General features: G+C 36.8%; 1 protein-coding gene across 1 annotated transcript; it reads left to right on the plus strand.

Moving 5' to 3' along the window:
- The first annotated feature begins 1,828 nt into the window (after positions 1–1,828).
- Positions 1,829–9,355, plus strand: LOC147069582 (uncharacterized). Its single transcript, XM_085950846.1, has 3 exons — positions 1,829–1,835; positions 3,065–3,402; positions 3,823–9,355. Exons 1-3 carry the CDS (start codon positions 1,829–1,831, stop codon positions 4,180–4,182), a joined length of 705 nt encoding a protein of 234 aa, XP_085806972.1. The 3' UTR covers positions 4,183–9,355.
- The last annotated feature ends 13,651 nt before the right edge of the window (positions 9,356–23,006 follow it).

The raw sequence follows: 23,006 nt of genomic DNA on the forward strand, positions 1-23,006 counted from the left end.
AGCCGAATTTAACTTCTGCTGATGAACAGTTTAATAATGCGATCTTCTTTGAAGTCTTCTAAAGATCTTCACGAAAGTGAATTCAGCTGTCTTTAAATAATAATTATAAGGTTATAAATAACACTTTCCTTAGGTTTATTAGTAAAATTTTTAGTTTATAGTAAAATAAACCTACTTAAATATATTTTTTCCAACATTTCGATGCATTGGTAGGTACATTTGTGCCAAATTGTTATGTATAATATTATATTCCACTAGTTATTTAATATTTTTGTATTTTTGTATTGAACAATAATAATTATGTGTGTTCTAAAGTGATAATTACTAATTTAATTCACTCAGTATATCCTTTACGTAAACTATTAACGAACTTACAATGATTTATTTAATGAAATATATTATCTTTCTGGTCTTGATAATTGTATTGAATATTAATTAAATTAAAATTGTTCTAGCGATATACATGACCATTGACATTATATTGTTTTTTTCTATCTATTCTATATTTTTAATGAAAATTTTGTTACGAAGTAGGTATAAAAATAGATATCTTATTGATGGTGTAGTTAGTAGTGTTATATACTAAATTCCTCACAACTTCTTTATTATTCCATTATAAACATTTTTCCTGAATGTTTATTATTTGGTAATGTACATATTCTGATTATTTATAAAAATATCAATAATAATTTGCAAAAAAATATAAAAAATCATACTTAAATACATTTCAATTATAAAAACTCCGTATAAAAATATATATATATATCAATATGTCCCTATATTCCTTGTTAAGATTTTATAGACACGCTGTACTATTTTTGAGTTAAATATTGCGCAATGTCAATTTTTCCGTAAAAGAGCGTTATAACTATAGTTGCAATTAATAAAATCGTATAGAGTAAGAAAAATGCGACATAAAACAAGGTTTCAATCTCAGAATATGAGTGTGTTATGCGGAGTCAGCAATCTATTTCGTCCGCGCAAAAGCATGTTGAATCGAGTCGAAATATAAAGTGCGTAATATTATTCCAAATAAAAACGAGTTTTGGACATTATCTCAGCTGTTAATTAATTAATCACCATTAAATTTTAATAGGAATATAGACCATAAAATGGTCTATCTGATTTACTTAAATAAAATAAGAAAAAACTCACTCATTTTATATGATGAATTTAATAGCGTAAATAATTTAGTTTTTTCGCTCTCCTGAACATTTATGATTTTAGACTAACACCGGTTTTTCCTGGGGCCGTCGTATTGTTATAAATTATTTGCCTTTTCACTGAAGTATGCTTTGAACAAGATGAGTTTGAGATGAGGAACAAGTTTTTTGTGAATTATTTATATACACATGCAAAAGATCATCAAAGATAATCTTAATTAGAATAATGATAATCTCGTGAAATAAGGTTCAGATACTGTCAGGGAAGAGTCAACAACCACCCTTTGTAGGGAGAACTACTGGGCGTTAGAGACTCAAAGCTGATTTGACCTATTGAGTTGCAAGATTTCAAAGTACATAAAATTTGCCACTAGATGGCATTCAAATCCCCATTTCGCAAATTTAGTGATAGCATGCCTTTCCCCCCTGTACCCCATCCATATATATAGGTATATATTGTATCAATTTACTCCGTGAGATTAAATCGATGGTCCCTGGACCACCCCCAGTCGGACAAACAATGGCAAGACAGGCACAAAGACCGAGTGCGACTGACTTAAGACTACTTTGAGTTGGATCTACAATATAAAGTACCTACCTGGTGAATTATGAGTCTGCCTTACCTAAATCCAGGAAATTACACAGAAAAATAATATCAAGGGAATATGGCAGGTAAGAGAAAACAAAACAATTCATTAAAATCGTGTGGACAACATTTTTATTTAAATTCAGTATAAAATATTTTGTACAGATATTTCTTAAGACTATTATGAAATTAAAAAAAATACTACACCTAAAAATACGATAGATTCTCAAACACACTTCATAATATGCTAAACACAATAATAATTAATACATACAAAATATTCTTTCATGTCCTTATTATAATTTCATATTTTAAATTAACCAATGATGATTGTTTATTCACAGTTAAAAAATTACGCAATTCGATAAGCATCTCATGTAACAACTAGTTTAAATCGTCGTAATTTAGTCAGATGCCCGTAGCTTAATTGGAAAAACAAACTGGCGCAAATCCAGCAGATACAGGTTCAAGTCCCGTCGGGTGTCATATTTTTTTCCTACAAAATGATTTTTTCTAGTGTTCAAATTATGTGTAATCAATATATAGAATGTTACATTCTCAAATATTACATCTTATTCGTTAAATAAAAAGAAATAATTTATTAAAAATAACAAAGCATTTGAAATAAAAATTTGCCATTAAATCACATATAAGACAAACTTGTTGATATAAAACTAAGGGCTTATTTATACAGGCTTAGTACCAATCATTAATAATTGCTAATCGTGCAAGGCACTAAGCAAGCTACTTCAAACACTGAGTAGAGTTTACATGAGTTGACAAGTAAAAGTGTACTAGTAACATTATAGCAAATACAAAATATAAAAAGACACATACTCCTGCTTGTATTCTTATGTTACTAAACACTAATTGGGCATGAGTTGGGTGGTTTACACATTGCAAGTAGAGTTATGGTAACAGTACGAACGATTAATAAGTAGGATGAATTTCAATTCACTCGCATTTTTACTAATGCTTGTTACTATTTGGCCTGTTTACACGTGTCTGTATTAATGAGAGTAGCGAGTACTAATGATTAGTACTAAGCACATGTAAACAAGCCTTAGGCCATCCGCTCATGTGAATACTCAAAAAAGACGAGACTGAAACTCCAGTATCTAGCTCACATATTTCAATGGCGGCTCGCTGACGGCAAGACTGAAATCTCTGTTTCAAAACGTCCACAACTGAAACCGAGGAGACGCGACATGCTAATCTCCCAGTCTCTCAGTTGCCAGTCACCCATTAAACAGTGGTACCAATATCAGTAGATTCGATGAAAAAATCATATGTTCTTACCAAAATTAGTAGCACTGAACTAAACAAGTGTCATGCCATAACAATATTACAAACCAAGACGTCAAATGTAAACCTGCCGCAAGTGGATCGGGGGCAAAGCAGAAAAAGCTATATTATTTAACGCAGGCTATGCAATCTACATTACCGTATATAAAAACCGTGACCGCCACAACCCCTGGAAATTTACCGCAGATGCCGAATGAAGAAATGTCTGTTGTACACGAAGATGAGGAAGTATTTCCTCAACAATCATTGCACGAGCAAACTGAAACGCCACGGACAAATATCTTTGCTCGCAAACGAAAACAGCTGAGTGATGTCGACGATAGTTTCATGAATTATTTGAACACAAAGGCCTAAACCGTGACTGCCACAACCCATGGAAATTTACCATAGATGCCGAATGAAGAAATGTATGTTGTACACGAAGATGAGGAACAAGTATTTCATCAACAATCATTGCACGAGCAAACTGAAACGCCACAGACAATTACCTTCACTCGTAAACGAAAACAGCTGAGTGACGTCGACGATAGTTTCATGAATTATTTGAACACAAAGGCCTAAACCGTGACCGCCACAACCCCTGGAAATTTACCACAGATGCCGAATGAAGAAATGTCTGTTGTACATGAAGATGAGGAACAAGTATTTCCTCAATAATCATTGCACGAGCAAACTGAAACGCCACAGACAAATACCTTTACTCGTAAACGAAAACAGCTGAGTGACGTCGACGATAGTTTCATGAATTATTTGAACACAAAGGCCTAAACCGTGACTGCCACAACCCATGGAAATTTACCACAGATGCCGAATGAAGAAATGTCTGTTGTACACGAAGAGGAACAAGTATTTCCTCAACAATCATTGCACGAGCAAACTGAAACGCCACGGACAAATACCTTTGCTCGCAAACGAAAACAGCTGAGTGATGTTGATGATAGCTTCATGAATTATTTGAACACAAAGGCCTCCAAAGCCACGACTTCAAATGGTGGGCAAGGCAACAGTAGAAAAATGTTTCTGTTGAGCCTGTTGCCTGAACTAGAGGAGATGAGTGATTTACAGATGAAGATATTCAAGTGGAAAAAAAAAGTCAAGTGCGCAAACACCATCTCCGCTGCCAGATAATTTTTAATAATAGTAATACCACGTTAGCTACCACTTTACCAAAACGTATGTTTTAATGTCATTCGATTCTAAATCTACATGTAGATGTATGTGTATTTATAGAATGCTGGATATTTGTTTAAATTTACATTTTATAAAGATAACAAGGAAGAAAAACGAAGCCAAATGCCTCAGAAATAGTGGGCTACCTTATCAATCTTTGAAGATAGTCAGAAAAGAACATGGAACTGAAGAGCTCAATTAGAATCACGTGATGCTAAACAATTGTTGCCGCCTTTTAATGACAAATGTCGTCTTAAGTGTTCCATAAAGTTTACTGAAGAACAGCTAATTACTTGTGATCTTTAGCCTATGAATTTGCAGAAAAAAACAATATTTCTCACCAATTTCGTAAGGACACTAAACTGGCTGGAAAAGGCTGGCTTAGGGGATATCTGAAAAGGCATCGTATCTTATCATTAAGGCAACCAACATCAACCAGCTTAGCCAGAGCCATGGGTTTCAATAATTACTTGACAAATGCCAGTTTCCTCTACATAACATCTAAAATATATGAGTCAGGAATTTCTACCGTACCACCCAAAGTCATGTCAACTAAAGGCAAGCGGTGCATAAACAAAATTTCGAGCGCTGAAAGAGGACAGAATGTGACTTTGTCTGCGCAATGAGTGCTGGTGGACACTTTGTTCCACCCACTTTCATATTCAAGCGCTAACGAATGAATCCCGATCTTCTAGTAGGAGCACCACCATCGTCAATTGGCATTGTTTCGGATAGCAGCTTTATAACTAACCAACTGTTTATAGAGTCGCTTTCGCATTTCAGGACCATGTGAAGCCAACTAAAGAACATCCACTCCTACTGATTCTAGACAGTCATTCTACCCATTGCGCATTGACCACTGTTAACTTTTGTCGTGAAAACAACATATTCCTACCAGTGGCGGCTCGTGGATAAGATATCTGGGGGTGCTGCGGTTGATTAAAATGTTTATTTGGATTATATTCCACTATTAACATCAAAATTAAGTATAAATTATTTATTATATATTAATAAGTAATTAAAATAAAGAACTTTGCCTAAATAGCTTGCAGATATAAATTTTAACATTGTTAATAAATAATTAAAGCTATATTTCTTTCCTCCGCTGTCGCGCGCGTGCTCACGTACGAACGCAGAAACGACGATACACTGTCGGGCCTGCAGTACCGATCAAGCTCCCAGCTGCGTGCCCGCTCCCTGCATCACTCCTGCGCCCATTCGAGCATATTCGTTTGAAAACGGTACTGCAGTACCACGGTGTATAATTATTGGATAATATCAATGCGCGGGCGAGCTTAATTCACGCTTAAATAATATTGATATTTTCGTATAATACACATAAATTTATGTATAGGTATTATAATATTCCATTTTTCTCAATTTGCTTGGGGGTGCTGCAGTTCCGCAGTGCATATGGATGAGCCACCACTGATTCCTACTCTTGATCCCCCACACAGTTGCCACAAACTCCACCCACTGGACAAATACTTTTTCGCCCCACTAAAAAAAAAATGACGTTGAATGTGAAAATCGGTTGAGAAATCATCTAGAGACAGTGATCACAACTCATCAAATTGCAACAATGTTTACACCTGAATATACCAGAGCAGCTACGATGATTAATGCTAGCGAAGGGTTCAGGGTGACAGGAATCTGTCCATTTAACAATAACCTCCTCTCGGATGACCAACTTCTGGCTAGCTGTGTAACAGAGGCCTCTATTGCAGAAAAAAATTTGGTACAATCTATTTGACACATTACTCCACCCATTTTTACTGTCATTGTATTACTGGACTCACTTCAACAGACTGCAGTGACTGAGAGATCACTTCTTCCAAAAGAAACAACTTTTGAAGCAGGCGGGAAGAATGGTATTACCAACTTCTTACGTTACTCCCTTTCTCCTTTACCAAAGTCATCTGTTCCGAGATTTACATCGAAGAGGGCAAAGAAATCGGAGATTCTTAGCAATTCTCCATACAAACATAAATTAGAAGATGAAGCAATTAGAAGTACTAAGCCGAAGAAGAAGCCTGCGCCATTAAATGAAATGTTAAAAAAACCTCAGCATGCTCCAAAGATCTGGATATGCCCAGCTTGCGGAGAAATATTTAAGGAGCCAATGGTGGAGGACTGGATTCAGTGCAAAATATGCCAAAAATGGTGGCACGAGAGATGCACTGGTTATTTAGGATCTGGAGATTATATTTGTGATCTTTGCCACTCACTGATTAATCCCATCATATAGTATGTGCGCACTCTTGGGCTACAGGGTGCATACGAGTGCGCACATTAAGTTTTTTTACTTATATCATTAATATCATCATTGTGTTGTAATAGGTGAGAATTAGACAATTCGTATTTTTCAAGGACAATCGTTTCAAGTGAACACTAAATATAAGGACAATGCCAATTATTGCGCTGAAAGACAATATTCTAGTCAATTAAGGTTAGATAGTAAGAATAAAAGTAATATAGATATAAGTAAATTCAATTGCGCCCCTGCAGGCAAAGAACATAAAATCGTGCCCGCCCACAAAGGTTAAATTTCTAGTTATAAGACCGAAGCTGGTTACCAAGAATTTTGAAAAAGAAATTGCTATCAGACCCGATTGAAAGGGGGTAAGCAGTCATACTGCAGCCGAAGCCGATGAGCATCGCGATTTTAACTATGTATTTGCCAATGCTGACCATTGTATAAATGTAGTCGATTCTGACAAAACCTATAATATTCTTGCCGACGCTGGCCACTGTATAAATGTAGTAGAATCTGACAAAACTTGTGATGTTATTACCGATGCTGGCCCTTGTTTGTTACCTTTACCATGTAGAGAATTAGCGCTTAAGATAGAAGAGGACGAAGGAGCGGCGACTTTGTTAGATAGCGAGGTTGTTAGGCATGTCCAGCTTCACCCGCATGTTTTACCTTTCAGCCTAGGGGATAAACGCAAAGTTGGGACGTAAACCAACGTTCAACGTTCAACGCAAAACCGGAGGCTTTGCTCGTGGAACCTTGTATATGTCAAATTGTTTTTATGGCTTACATGCTTCGGATATTCACTCCGTGGCATTTCAATTCGCAATCAAAAATGGCATACCTAATCAATCGTTGGGGGAAAATATCGCAATCCTCAATTGTCATTTAGAACTTCATAAGCAACATCCACAAGCTGTGCAAAAGGTTTTATCAGGGAAAAAATTAACGCCTTTCATGATATCTTGGAGCAAGTGCTGCCAAAAATTCACAACGATCCCACAAGGATATATAATGACGTTACGGTTGTGCAGCATTAACTATCAAAAGTTTTTAACCTTAAAGGAAAAAAGTAAGATGGTGGAATTTCGTCAGCAAGGTGCTTTGATAACTTTAGTCACCTGTTTTAGTGCAGCGCATGTGTATGTACCACCAATGTTCACATTTCCACGAGTTAACACGAAAGCCAAACTGAAAGATGGAGCTCCCCCGGGATCTCAAAGGGATGGATTCAAAATCATCTTTTCACGCAATGGCTGAAACAATTTCTTGACATGACTAAACCATCGAAAGAACAGCCAATTTTATTGCTGCTGGACAGTCATTATTCTCACACAAGGAACATTGATACCAGATGAAGGTCTCCCATAGGAGACCACCGCAAAGGGACTGACCGAACCATCGACTGTCCCAAAAACCACAGCCTGCTAGAGCCTACTTCCACTCTACACAATTAGGAAAATGCCCACAGCCTACTTCGACTTCAAGAAAGTTAAGCCCAAAGCAGCCTTCTTCCACCCACCGTGACGCGTGGCCATTCATTCGCAGGGGAGCAGAAAAACTCCGATCACACTTTAATATATAATTTTGTTTAATTTATAATTTTTCTACTAATATTTCAGAATCTTTAATAACGTGATTGCAAAATTTGTAGGCGGCAAGAGAATTAACTACTCTCAAAGACAATCGTACATGGGACGATGTGCAGCGGCGGTAATCGCATTTAATACAAATAAGTTTTTTTTTTTCGACCATGTCCGATCCTAATAGGATCATATGGGCCTCCACAGAGTAGAGGTTTTGTATTAACAGTATTAACAGTATTAACAATTCACAAACAAGTTTATAAAAATAGCTCAAAAGCCTTCATAAATCGCTTAGAATAAATAAAAAAGGTTGAAAAAAAATTAAAATAAAAAAAATAGGAATATCTTGGCGAAAACCAATACATTCTGTTCCTTTATCTAATCCAGATTATGGAGAGAGTTGCCAAAAACCTGATATGGACAAAAATCAATATCTTTAAAAGAAACTTTTTTGAAAAAACTCAAACTGACAAACTATGAGAGGAGGGATATAGAAAGACGCACTGTATTACAATCTGAATGTTGTAACGTGATAAACTCGTTACCTAAAGAAACCATAAAATTAGTTTCTTAACTGGTGACATTCGACTGGCAACACTAAACTCATGCCTGGCTGCGAGCAATCGACGGCCGGACCGGAGGAGGTGGGGGGACGCGGGGCGGTGGCAAGAACCCGAGCGGAAGGCAGGCATCTTTCTCTTTCTGGTTCCGATCGTTGCGTGGGGCGCACGCTCTTTTTCTCCGTTCTTCCGTTGTGCGGGAGCGCGAATTGGCGTGCAAATGGCGGACTGCCATGGACGAGGATCTAGGCGATGCCACATTCCCGTACCCATCAGTGATAAGTGCGTGTGTTGTAATTATCTATGGACGAGATGAAGGGAGAACCAAAGAGGAGAACTCTATCATGTAAATATGTAACCATCATCATCATTTGTTGTCTAGGCTAATATTATTTGCTGGTGGCGGGGATGCTCGTGTGAGGGTCTCCGTCCACGTAATTTCTATATATTCTTTTATACCTTATCGCTGGACCAATTTCATCTATTAAATATTGCCGCGTCACAGCGATATAACTTAACTATTCTTTTCATTTTCAACCTAATGTCCTACCAAGCACATGGTCTTTTGCAGCTGTTTCCCTTCCAAAGAAAAGCTTGCTGGCGTCCACCCTGGTGGACGGAGGTGCCTTGTAGATTAGATGAAACACATAAGCCTTACTCCAGACTCTGTATGAGTCTGGGAATCCACGCCATGGGAGATGCTTCCCGGCGTGGGTTTAGCTGCTCTGGATAGTGGCTTGATAAAAGGTTTTGCGATTCAACAGCTGATAAAATAAATTAATAGGTAAGTCTACTTTTATTAGGTACATATATTATAAATTTAATACACTCGTATGTCCCTTGAAAATTCTTTGCCGTTGTCGTTGGGTTTTTGGCAGCGCAGAACAACAGCAAGCTAAGAAAATTCATAATGAAATTGTCAGTCTTCACAAAAGAAATCAATATACTCATCAATCTGACAGGAAATGCTGACAAATAATTTACCATCAACGGTCGGAGTACGTTACGATTATTATTATTACATAATTATGTCCTCAAAAATGCATAATGTTAATACTATTATCATTGCAATAAACGAAGAGAAGAGCAAGAGGCCGACTTGCGACAAAGGAGGCAAGTGCCAGAGAAAGCCTACAGGTTCCCCCCTTCAGAAGTAACAATTGGCATCCATCCGTCGCCCAGAAGTCTCGTCCAAAGACTTGGCCGAGTCCTTCTATGGAATCATGACAGGACGGAACCAAGCAAAGGTTGATCGAAGGCCATGGTCCAACCTGGAGGAACTAATGGAAATAGCACAAAACTCGCGCCCACATGCGGAGGGCCCAAAGCCGACAGCAACCAAAGCAGTGTTGTCTACCGTAACAATAACGGCCAGAACTGCAACAATAATGGCCAGAGCCGTAACAATAACAATCATTGCCAAAAACGCAACAATAATTCCAACAACCGTGGTAACAATAATGGAAACCGCGGTGGCAATAATGCTAACCAACAGGGGTAGCAATAAAGATGACCATAAACGAGCTAGTAGCAAAGACAATCAGGATACAGCCCTCCCAAAGCCGGACGCGAACAAAGACATTGAAGTGGAAAGACCTGAGGGCAACAACACGTATGCCAACCGTGGCCACAGTCAATGAAGTTCCAATGGCCGTGGTGGCCACAACCAAAGCCGTACGGTGATACGCAACACAGAAGGGCAACGTCAATGTTGGCATTGTTCAGACTGCCAAGAATTCCCCCGTCCAAAGCCGCTGGAATAAGTAATCAGCCAAGAAAGACCAACGGCCGGCAAGAAAATGAAAATCGCCGATAACTCACATTGTTGGGAGGAAAAAATTATCTTCTTTCACATGTTGACGACGCTTCACATATGCAGGATTATTTTTCATCAAAAAGTTATCTAGTACAGACAGTACAGTCAGTAGTACATCTCTAGAAGAAGAAGAAGAAGAGAGTGGGTCTATCGTTTGGGCCCCGCATCAGTTGAAGTACGGCCTTATGGTGGAGAGAGTCCAAAAGAAATTTTTACGACTCCTTTACTTTCGGTTGTATGGATATTATCCGTGGCTCTATCCGACTGATTTTCTCTTAGGGATGCTTACATACTGTAGCTTAAAATTTAGAAGGGATCTTTATTTAGCTACATATTTTTTCAGACTTATACGCGGCGTAAATGTGAACTCTGCCATTCTTGGTGGTATTGGCTTGTGTGTCTCTGATAATTACCTTAGGAATCGAGGGCATGCGTTGTTTGTTCTCCCACGGTGCAGAACTAACCTGCCATTAGTAATGCCAATTGGGAGGGCAGTAACCATGCTTAATGAAATCGCTTCGGATATTGATATATTCCACTTACGTGAGGGTGAATTTAGGTGGACGTTGTTTTATAAGTTTTTAAGATAGGGTTTATCAAAGTTCACTCTGTGTGCTTCCATCTACTTTTATTTTGTTACTTATTTAATTTATTTTCTTATTTTATTACTTTTTCTCTGTATTTTTTTTTTTTTTTTTATTATTAACACTTATTTTATGTCATGTCGTGAACGCTTTGAATTTATAATTTGTTATGTTCATTATATGTAAAATAAATAAATTTGATTTGATTTGATTTGAAGATATCCTTAGACCTCAAAAAACGATGGCAATTCACTAATTGTGGTGGTGCGTTGGATGGAAAACATATACAGATCAATCCATCACCAGATGCAGGGTCTCTCTATTATAATTATAAAAATTTTCATAGGGTCATTCATATGGCACTAGTAAATGCGAATTATGAATATCTATACATAGATATCGGTAAGCAAGGAAGAATTTCTGATGCTGGTGCAATGGAATGGAGTCCGTTTTATTCCAAGTTAAAGGCAAATCAATTAAATTTCCCCTCGAATAATGAAACTGACAACGGCCTTAATTTTTGCCTCACAAAAAATCTTGAAGCCATATTCTCAAAGAGAATTGAATTATCAGAGAAATATTTACAACTACAGATTATCACGAGCGAGGAACGTTGTGGAAAATGCTTTCGGTATTCTTTCAGCCCGCTTTAGAATTTTTCACACTTGTTTCACATACACTGTAGCAGCAGATATCTTCTTTAGTTTTTGGAAATTGCAAAAAATTTAAAAAAAAAATCATATAGCCTTATTTGTATTGTAGTTAAGCATTGCCCGGGCAAATTTGAGCATTGCCCGGGCTCTGAGAACCATCTAGCTGACCATCTATCTAGATATCCGCAAGAACCGGCAGGAGAAGTGATAAGCCCCGGAGGAAGGCGAAAAAATAGGTGTGCCGACGAGCCGGAGCGAACGCACTGTTATGTTGATGGAAGTGCATCACATCGCCGAGGTAATATAATAACGAGGAAGAGACAAAAGGTCGACCGAACAACAGAAACTTATTAAGAGTCGTGAAAATCCAAAACATCGCAAGATCTGGATATCTGATGAAACTTGGGTTACCATATAAACAAGAGCCGATTTTAAGAATAATGGACTCCCCCGCAAAGGCTTCCCAAATTATAAACACGTGTACTGTCTTGCACAATATGTGCATTGCCAGTAGATTCCTGTGCCACACCTACATGAAAATTTGTATAATGACGGAATGGATTCATCTATAATGGATGATAATGATGATTCCGAGGGGACGGCAAGAAGGAACCCCATCTTAAATGCGGGAAGACGTATGAGAAACAGATTGATGGAGCATTTAATTAATAATAATTAATATTTTTAATCTAGTTTCCAAAATAAAACCATAATATTCTTTTATTAATTTCAATTTTTTTCATAGAATTCCAAAAATATATAATATCTTGATATTTTAAGCTTTCATACTTCAGTTTATTAATCTATTTTAATTGTTGTAATAAATATAATAAGTTGTAAATTTGATAATGTAAGTCTTGAGGCACTATTATTTTGTTAATTTACAAGTAAAAATTATTTCATAGATCTGTCAGCTAAGCCTTACAGATTGTTTTCAATTTGTAAAAAGATGCCCTAAAACAGGTAATCTTTGGACCTCGTAAACTCATACTTTTCGTGGGAATATCATTTAGATCTGAAACTTTATCTGGCCCTTATAGTGCCTTATACATATATTTGTATAGATTAAAGTAGTACTTTCTCCCTGAAAGAGAGAAAATGGCGTGGAAAGTAGACTATAAAAGGCGATGCGGGATTAAATTTCAATTCTCTCTGACAATCACAGTGTGTTCACGTAGTTGATCCCGTCGCAATATTTCCGTACGTAATAATAATACGCACCATTTTAGATCGATAGCCTTTCTTTTCATATTATTGTAATCCCAATATTTTGATCGGAAAATATTTATCTGATCTACGTTAATTGTGATGCTAATGCGATGATTATGAAATTTGTCCTACCTGTAGATACCTGTAGGACGCTTGTTTCTAACTTAATTAGATACTCATAATTTTCCGGGAAAGCGGAAAAATAAATCGCTGTTCCGTAATTGGCCCAAGGGTTTTGCTCCTGGTCTGATGGAAGGAGGCGAAAACAACCTCATTGGTCCACTTTCCGTGCGTAAACACGCCCTGAAAAGTCATGTACGGCTTTTTCTCATATTTTCCTAAACTTTAAGTTGTTAAAATATATGTTACGATAGCAGGTATCGAGACCCCCACAAGCTTATATACTTTCTTGATCGGAATTATTGACGGTTCTTAAGATATTCGATGAAAACTTAAGGATGGAGAAGGGGTCTTCACATCCCTGACGTCAGTTTTTCGGGAAAATCCCGCCTTACGGGTATAAAAACCCGTGTTTTTCCATACAAAATCAGTTCCTGACTCCGGCGATTGGTGACAACACCTAAATCCACGCAACCTCGTCGTAAAACTTAACAGTAAATTCGCGTATTGAAAAATCTATAGAGATTATTTTCCGTCGCAATTCGCGTGACACGTCACAGCAATTCGCGTCATCGATTATTTATGTCACCGGTAAATGACGCGACGGGGAAAATTATTCACACGTAGGTGAAAACGTCACTAAGTACGTAGTATTAAGTACTCGAGGGTACATTCATAAAAGGAACAGAGTTTCCTAATCTTTATAGTCGGTGCCTCAATAATATAATAAGTGTGCAGCCATACCTATAAATCAAAATAAATATAAACTTAATTTAAATAAATAGTTACATACAATAAAAATTAAGTAATTAAAATAAGTTTACATAACAAATATTGTTAATTCTTTGGTAAATAAAATATAGTGTTAAGATATTTAATAAAATACAGTGTTAAGATAATTATTTAATAAAAAGAAATAAATTATAAAAATTATTTTATGAAAGAATAATTCAATAAATAATTAAAACAATAGCTACGAAGATTTTTAATTCAAATAAATCTGCGATCTATATTCCGAGTACACAATTCAGTAAGTAAATCGAGTGATAGCCATCAGCAGCTGTTTTCGACGTTTCACGCACGTAGTTGTGGAACGAAATTAAATTAAATAAATAAAATATTCATTGGATCCAGACATCCTATTATCGGATGGCGTTTTTAAATCATTATATCGCAATATTGTTTTGGTGTGTTCTCAAGTGTCGTTTAGAGCTCTTACTTGACTACCCTCTCCGACCCCGTGCTGAGCTAGTCTAAAGCAGGGGTTCTCAACCTGTCTAGGGGCAGGGCCGATTGAGAATATAACGCCCTTGTGACTTTACCAGGACCGGGGTAACGTCAATTTGTAACACCTCAGATGTACATTCATCATGTCCAGAGTGGGATGAAAGATTAAGTGTTATCAGATACTGTCGAAAAAAAAGAATTCATACTCTGAAATTCAAGACATTTTTCAGCCTCTTAAAAGAAAAGAACAAGGATTTCTGACAGTTATAACATTCGATTGCGAAACAAATTTGACATCGCCAAAAGTTCCAGATCAGCCGGCATATTATAGCCGACAGCTGTATTTTTACAATTTTTCAATTGCAGTCGGCTCATCAAAGGAACCTTTAAATAACAAATCGGTATTCAGTCATTGTTTGGCTGGAAAATATTCATTCCAAAGGATCAAACGAGATATCTTCTGCATTCTACCATAGACTTAATAATATTCATCTGTCCGGTATAAAGACGGTTCGGCGGATGGCCGATCGTTATTCAGGCCAAAATAAAAAATCAATTATTGTTATTGGAATGTTTACGCAGGCTTTCAGAAGCTCTCGATTCTGTTAAATCAGTTCAAATAATATTCCCAATCACTGGCCATTCATCTATGCCAACAGACAGGGTATTTGGTAATATCGAGAAGAGAAAAAATCATAAACCCTGACAAGTACTACGGTATTCTTTCAAGATTTGTCGAAGTAGTGAAACGTGGTTCTGATGCAAAACTGCCATCCAAAATACTAAGTCCACATCTTCATGACTTCTAAAATTTTCCGAAACAAAGAAAATTGGGAGCAAATACCATAATCATCAAGGGAGAATCGAACTACCGATGTGATATTTCAAATTACAGAAATATGTTAAAAAAAATAAGGACCCATCCATGATAATACCAAATGGTATAGATAGAACTTAATGGTAGGTATATGGGATCTTCAAAACGGAACAATTTATCAATAAAAAACCACCAACCTGTTGAATACGTCAGGTAAAAAGTTTTAGATCCGTTTATAATAAACGAATATTTTGACATTTTGACAAATGTAATAGAAAAACTGGATCTTCAAAATCGCCCTCATCAAATATGGAACATGGATGAGACTAGTTTCTCCAAAGATCCCAGCAAAACAAAAGTCGTTGGGCTTATTGGATATCCTTCCACCAGAACAATTAGTTCACCAGGAAGAGATAACACTACTGTTCTGTTGGGCTGTAGTGCAGGTGGTGATTATCCTTATCGCTTATTATCTTTAAAGGAAAGATTTTGTGGGATGAGTGGACTGATCCTGAAAAGTCTTCAACTACGCGATATGCGGCTACCAAAAACGGTTGGATGGAGACATCAATTTTTGAAAAATATTTCAAGGATAGTTGTCTTCCGTCTGTCTCCCGTCGATGGGCTGACGCCGTAGAAGTGGACTGGCTTCATATAGGAAGACCCGGTAACTGTAGAAGTGTGGCGAGAGACCGGAGTGAGTGGAGAGCGGTTGTGGAGGAGGCCAAATCTCACCCCGGGATGTAGCGCCGTGGAAGAAGAAGAAGTTATCTTCCGTCAATAGGGCCAACCCGTCCAATATTACTAATTTATGATGGCCATATGACACACATAAGCTTGGGCATAATTGAGGAGGCCAGAAAACAGAATGTCATAATAATAAAATTACCTCGGCATTCTAGCCATATACTCGCCAAGGGTGAAGTGGGGTACTAATACCGCACAAAGTCATTCGCAAAGGGAAAAAAAAAACTTTCGTTTTAGGTTTTAAAAGAGTTCACACAGTATGGTCGGATAATTGTTGTGGGCAGAACAAAAATCGCATGATGGTATTTTTGTGCATGTTTCTTTTAAGAAAATATTTTTAAAAATAAATCACAAGTTCTCGATTAGTGGTCATTCATACCTCAGCCCAATCCCTGATAGGGATTTTGCCCTTATAGAGAAAAGTAAAAAGGTAACAAATGTCATCGTTCCAAAAGATTTAGAAACAATGATTAAGAAATGGAATCTAAACACATTAAACCATTGAAATAGACTGACTTCTTTGATTTTCAAAACGCATTCACTACATTTATCAATACCAAAAAATTAGGTACTGCTAAAGCTCAATGTCTCCAATCTGACAGTGAAAATCCTTCGGTGGTAAATGTTCGCGAGACGAAAATATAAAACCATAAATAAGTTAACAATGTATAATCATCCCAGACTGCAATTTACCAGCAGCAGCAGGATATCGGAAGAGAAGAAAAGGACTTAAAAAATATGACACCTTACCTGCATGACAATATGCATAAGAAATTTTACCAAGACCTTACTGAATAATCAGCAATATGTAGGTATAAATACATAAAAGAACCTTTTTTGTAATTGGTTTTTATAATTGTTTTTTGTATTGTAAGACAACACATACATTAAAACTAGACATTCTGTACCAGTAGAATGGGCACAAACGTCAACTCCCATACCAACCACCGGCACCAGAGTAGCAAAAGTCCTCCCAATAGTCCTCCACCAAAAGAACGAGTACCTCACCGTACAGAAAGACATTATACTTGCTGGACTAAATATCCAGGAAGTCACCGTCCACAAACAGGGGATCAAATTGACCCTGCCCGACCCTCTTACCTACAGGAAAGTCATCCAGCTAGATGATGAAAAGACTTACAAAGTGATCATCAGAGGCATCCCCGAGCCAATCGAGGATACCATGATAAATAAACAGCTCAGAGACCTCGGTTACCCCATAAAAAAAGGTTCAACAAATGCGAATGGGGAACCTCGGAACTCCCCTCCCCCTCGTTCTCCTGGATGTGGAGAAATCCGAGGCCGGAAGGCAAATTTATAATCTTTAAACACTATTTAGCCTTAACTAAACCTAAACTCTTTACAACACCACTTCTAACTATAGAGGGAAACCAAACCCTCCCCGACCCTCAAGGGGCGGATTAAAATCACACAGTAAAATTATTCAAACCTACACCACATATAATCAGCTACAGATGAAGGGGATATGAGATAATGCTCAGGCGCCCCATAAAATAGGATTACCCAAAGTAACGTAACAGTAGAATGGGTAATAGCTCTCAGCCAGTCTGGATGGATGACATCTGAAACTTTTCAGTTCTATCTTGAACATATTTTTCATCCATATTTGGTGCAGACGAATATTTCATTTCCAGTAATTTTATTTGTGGATGTACATTGATCGCATTGAAGTTATAAATTGAGTTTGATAGGGAGCTCCCTTCAAATAGAAATAATTGCTTCATACCCAAACTCCGCCCACTCATATTCTAAGCACGAACATAAGCACGAATATGGCCTAATGTTTTACCTCCATCCTCGATTCCAAATGTTGCAGACAAAACATGTACTTATTGGATTATATCAATTTGAGGAAGAACAGGGTGAATGCTTATAAGTCTTATCGGTAAACATATGTTAACAAAATATGATAACCAGATGTATACAAGAGTATAATGCCACTGAAATTACTCGCTAATATCTTGAAACTTGAAATCAAAATTCTTTCGACGCCTTGCCCAACCGAAATTTACTTTAGCTATATATCTATTACTATAAGCCTCCTCTACTAATTTTTCCCAGAAAAAACATGGCTGAAGACCTCATGGACGGTACCCCACCTGGTTCAATAATTGCATGTCACCCATCTGAGTGGATTCAATCGGACTTGTTAACCAGATGGCTACACCTTTTCATTGAATTTACGAAGCCATCCACAGAGAACCCCATTTTGTTGGTTCTTGATGGGCAAGAAACAATGAGGTTCATCGAGGGTTTAAAAACCTACTTTACAAGCTTTGCTGATATTCAAGATGACACTTTTAAATGTTTATACAGTGTTGAAAGAGAATTACATAACAAAAAACAAAAATGCAACAACAAACAATATACCGTCGCCAAAATGCGCGGAACTTGTAACTCCATATTGACCAACTTTACAGGGGGAAGAAAAAACTGTTTTAAAATAAAACAGACAGGTTTAGGAAAATTTTGAAAAAACACTATTAGTATTTTAATGTTATAAATGCGTAAATCTGGTCATTTTTACCAAATATTTATTAATAAAGAAGATACATGGTTAGTGAGGAGTTACATGGTTTGCTTTTGTTTTTTTGAGATTTGAGCTGGGAGTTACAATGTTTGAATTAAAATAAACAGTACCAAGTTTGCTTACATTATGTTGAAAAATTAAATAAAATTGTATAAATAGGGCAAATAAGCATTGCATAAATGAACGAAAATAGATTTACATAATTAAAGTGTACTTAAGTTAGCTTTCAAATTGCAGATTAGTATTATATTATATTAGTGTTAATCGGCCTCCATACTTGCTTTCAACGGCTGAAGGTATTTGTACTTATTTAATTTTATTTTAAGCCTTTAAGCTTACTTGATATAGTTGAGGGAGGCTATCAAAGAATTTCGGTTGCATAATAGTAGGTACTTTCATTACTAAAACGCAGTTTGAAATTAATATTTCCATTAATTCCATCCATTATATTGCAGTGCTCGAATATTAGTTACGACTGTGTCTTCTAGTTTTCTTCCTGGTCGTATGGATTTGTAAAATTTAACATTATTTTTTTTGAAAAAATGATGCTACTCGTATAAATAAATGTGACATGTATGGCTTAGGTTTTTTCCTGGCTTCATTAAACGCAGTTACATAATTAGCATGAACATATTTTTTTTTGATTCTCAACCTCTTTAATTACTGAGCGCATCGATCAACCTCAATTTGAGTATGGTCCTTCTCCATTTTTTATTATACAGTGGTGATATTACATGGCATTGCAATATTTAATAAAGCATTAGCGAGTACTACACATTTTTTCTGGTTTGTAGCTCTATCACTATACAGAATAATGGTTTTAAAGTCGTCAGAAAGAGATAGAAAAGGAAGAATAAATTGATTTATTACACTAGAAAGCTAATTTGTAGTAAGCCCACATTCGACTTCAATCCAAATACAGCAATGACCACCAATCGTTTTTGGTTGTAGAGGGTAAAATTATGAATGCCAAGTTTTGTTTTAAAATATGCGCTGGAAACATTAGATTTTGGATATAACAAAACACATTGTAAGTCCATCGTAAACACATATTTTTCAGTAATTTTGTCAGATTCCTTTTCACTTCTGCCGTATTTTCTCTTTTCTTGCTGAACAAGGTGTACAAGTCTATCTAAATTATTTGTTTTGTATGCCGTGCATACATCGCATTTATATATTTCTTACACTGAAATAGTTTTCAATTCAGGTATTCAAATTTCTGACTCAAACTCCCATACCTATGTTTAAAATGTTTATTTGTCCCTAAGGTCAAAATCAGTGTTTCTAAACTTTTTCACAAATGCGGACTACTGAAAATATCAGAGACGTTTTATGCACCGCTAACTCATAAAGAAAACATTATTTATAATATAATAGCGTACGATCGCAGTTGATTTTGTCACGTAAACCATTAATATATTTTAAGAACAAAAACACAATGCTCAAACACTTGCAGGTGCACAGGTTTTGAAGGATTTTATTGAAATTTTTAGCATAGGCATTTGGACGCCAAAAATTCGCGAACCACCAGAAACTTTCTGAGGACCACTGGTTGAGAAACACTGGTCGAAATTATACATTGGCATAATTAAATATACAACCAAACTTACTGCTTTCCACTTTCTTGGGCCATGGATAATTAAATTTAATGTAAAGCAGAAATAATGATCAAGTTTGATACAAGGCAACATTTACATTTACGTGTATATTCCTCGAATTAAGTGTGAACATTTCGAAACTTTTTGAAAGTTTCATAGAGATTATATAATAATCAAATAAATAGTTTACGGACATCTTTATAAGTTTTATTTGTCAGAACAAAGATAAATTATATGATTAAAATAACTGTGAACATTAAACATGAATAAATTTGGTGTCACACTACCGAGAGTTTTATTTATGGATAATTAAAAGTTGTGGTGCCACAATAGAGAACCACCACCCAGTTCATTCCTGGTATCTTTATTGACAGTCCGGTTCATATTCAGAGCTAGCCGCGAGCCGGGTTACGTCAATATGGCGCCCAAATGCGTGCGGCATCTTCAGGTCGCGTTAACCTGAACGATCCTACAAGCAAGATCTACTGAAAGATTTTTTAAAAAGTTATATTGTGAAGTGCATCGATCAATTGTGGATACCCGAGTGGTTATATGATCCCAATACCGGAGCTACAAGATCAATCTACTGTGACGTTGCAGACGTCACCAACGGCCTAATTAATAATTTTAATTAGTGGAGGTTTTTCTCTCGCGAGCAACACAAAAATGCTGCGGTTGGTACTTCGAGAAAGCATCCGGGTTTGATAAGTGGTGGGGGGAATCGATTGTTGGCTGGTCGATATCCGCTCTAATCCTTTCTTTTCTGGTTGAACTCCGACCCGAGGTCATGGAACAGCGACTCCGCGTGGCAACCGCCACGCGGCGTGTAAATACGTTTTATTTTTATTATTAATTAGTCTAAGTTGTTTGTTTTAATTATAGCCTCACTCACATGTGGATATTTTGTTTAAACTAGGTTAAATTGCTGAGGATTTATTGTATAAATATCATAGTTTGCAGACGGTAGCGCGTCTTTTGTCTAACGTAATTATTCGTTTATGTATTGTATAAACGGTGGTGAATTCCCTTCGGCGTTGCATCGCCATTATGTACTTTCGTAATTATTTGTTATTACGATATAGTACCGTTGACTTTTAATTATAATTTTATATTAAATACAGTGAGGTTAAATTATCACGGTGTTTCATTTAATTTAATTGTGCCCTATATTATGTTCTTTTATGTTCTTTTCTTTCAGAGAAAAGACGTTGGCGTCCAGTTCGAGTTTAGTTTTTAATACTAGCAATTAACCGCTGCAACGGTATGACAAACACATCCGTCGGATACCATATGGCTCCGACGGTCCTTTCCGTAAAGGATTGGAATTCACCAGAGAGATAGTGCGAAAACCCAATACCCTGAGCTAGCTGTGCCTGTTATCCACATAGGTTGGATAGCAGTGTTAATGGATCGTAGGTTGTATATGACCAGTGTTAATTCATATTTAACACTACTACAACTTTATTAAATCTGAGTACCACGAAATAATGAGTAACTCGCAATAACGAGGAACTAGGAACAAAAACTTTTAAAGAATACAATTCGAGGAAAGATATATACATAGGATGCGACTATATATAGGATACTTTTCTTAGCCTATCTGGAAAGAGAAAGAATAAAGAAAATAAATATTTTTAGTACTTTATTATAGCCAAATACCGACATAAAACAAATATATGTCGATGAGACTATCCAAAGGATCTCTTTAACCTTTCTAAGCCACAAAGAAAGCATTAAGATAAATTGTGTTACTCACCGTAACAGAAAAAAAATAATTAAGAAGAAAATGCATAACAAATATTTTGCATGAATTTTTAAGCTTTTTTTGTGAAATAAAGTTAAGTACCATATGAATATAGGTACAAGAATCCAAATAAAGTAAAAAAAATTTTGGAAAAATAAATTTATATGGCTTTATATATAAATATTATTATAATTACCATAGTTACCGTGACGTCATGCGTATAGGTACATGAAGGCCAGTACCTATTACGATATAGGCTTTATACGAAGAAGATTGGACGCTCCTAGCAGGAGTTACGAGTCACCAAGTGGGATAACCAGCGACAAGCAGCGCATATCTTCAAACTTCAAACGTCGATTGCGGGCGAACGGATGGTCATTGAGAGTTGAAAATTAGCGCAATCGATAGCTAGAATTTTATATGCATTTACGCTCGAAGGTCCGTTATTTCCACCTTCAGGGAACGGAGGAATTTGAGGAAATTATGCCGAACCCCGTTATCGAAGCAGAAGCTCCTGAACATAACATATTCGCCGAAAAATTTCAGAACGCTCAAATATTCTCCAATGAAAGCTCGTGCTTGCACGTAAGCACGTCGAATCCTAAACAAAATATGGCACCACCAGAACCGGCTGTCTGCAGCCCCTGCCATGTAAAGCCAGAACTTCAAGCCTCAGCTCTGACTGTTGAATTCATTCTAAAAAGAATAATTTAATAACCTGACTATCGCACAAAAGAAAGATACCTACCGCTTCACTGCTATTTTCGCCAGCCAAAGAATACCTAGTCGCCATCTACCTGAGGTTGGATAGTCTTTTTCAAGATAAACGACGACAGCGGACCAACCTAGCATTCTCATTCGGGCTTTCATAGCAGAGTTGGGATACGTCAAACGACATCAGACCTGAATTCCTCTTCCACCACGCAAATACCTACATCCCAAAAGTGAATTGTTGGTGTGTGCCAGTGCCTTGTGTCAAAAGTGTCACTGTCTCAGTGTGTGAATCCGTGTATTTCGAGCGGTAACGGCTCTGTTCTGCTCAGTGTGGTGTTGTGCTCGATTGCAGTCCTCATTTTAATACAGTGATTTCGGCGACTGTGATTACGTTAACACCAGTGCTGTTCAGTTCAGTTCAGTTTTCGCAGAGTGCTTCGGGGAGTCCACCTGAGCGCCGCGCCTGAGGAGACAGGCATACAGCTAAATATATTCACTTTCTGTCTACCATCACACCATTCTCAAAGCTCATTCTTGTCTTACTGTCTATTTTACTTAACACTATACTATTACTATTGTTGAAGCAATAGATTTCTGCCCTC

The sequence above is a fragment of the Rhyacophila brunnea genome, unplaced genomic scaffold (assembly GCF_057557595.1).
Source record: "Rhyacophila brunnea isolate RB1 unplaced genomic scaffold, BYU_Rbru_1.0 scaffold_23, whole genome shotgun sequence".
NCBI classification, from domain to species: Eukaryota; Metazoa; Arthropoda; class Insecta; order Trichoptera; family Rhyacophilidae; genus Rhyacophila; species Rhyacophila brunnea.

Bases quoted from the DNA above. Each gene is read 5' to 3' on its own strand.
- LOC147069582 (XM_085950846.1), top strand. The intron at 3,403-3,822 runs GCCTAAACCGTG...ACAAAGGCCTAA, and splicing joins TGAATTATTTGAACACAAAG to ACCGTGACTGCCACAACCCA.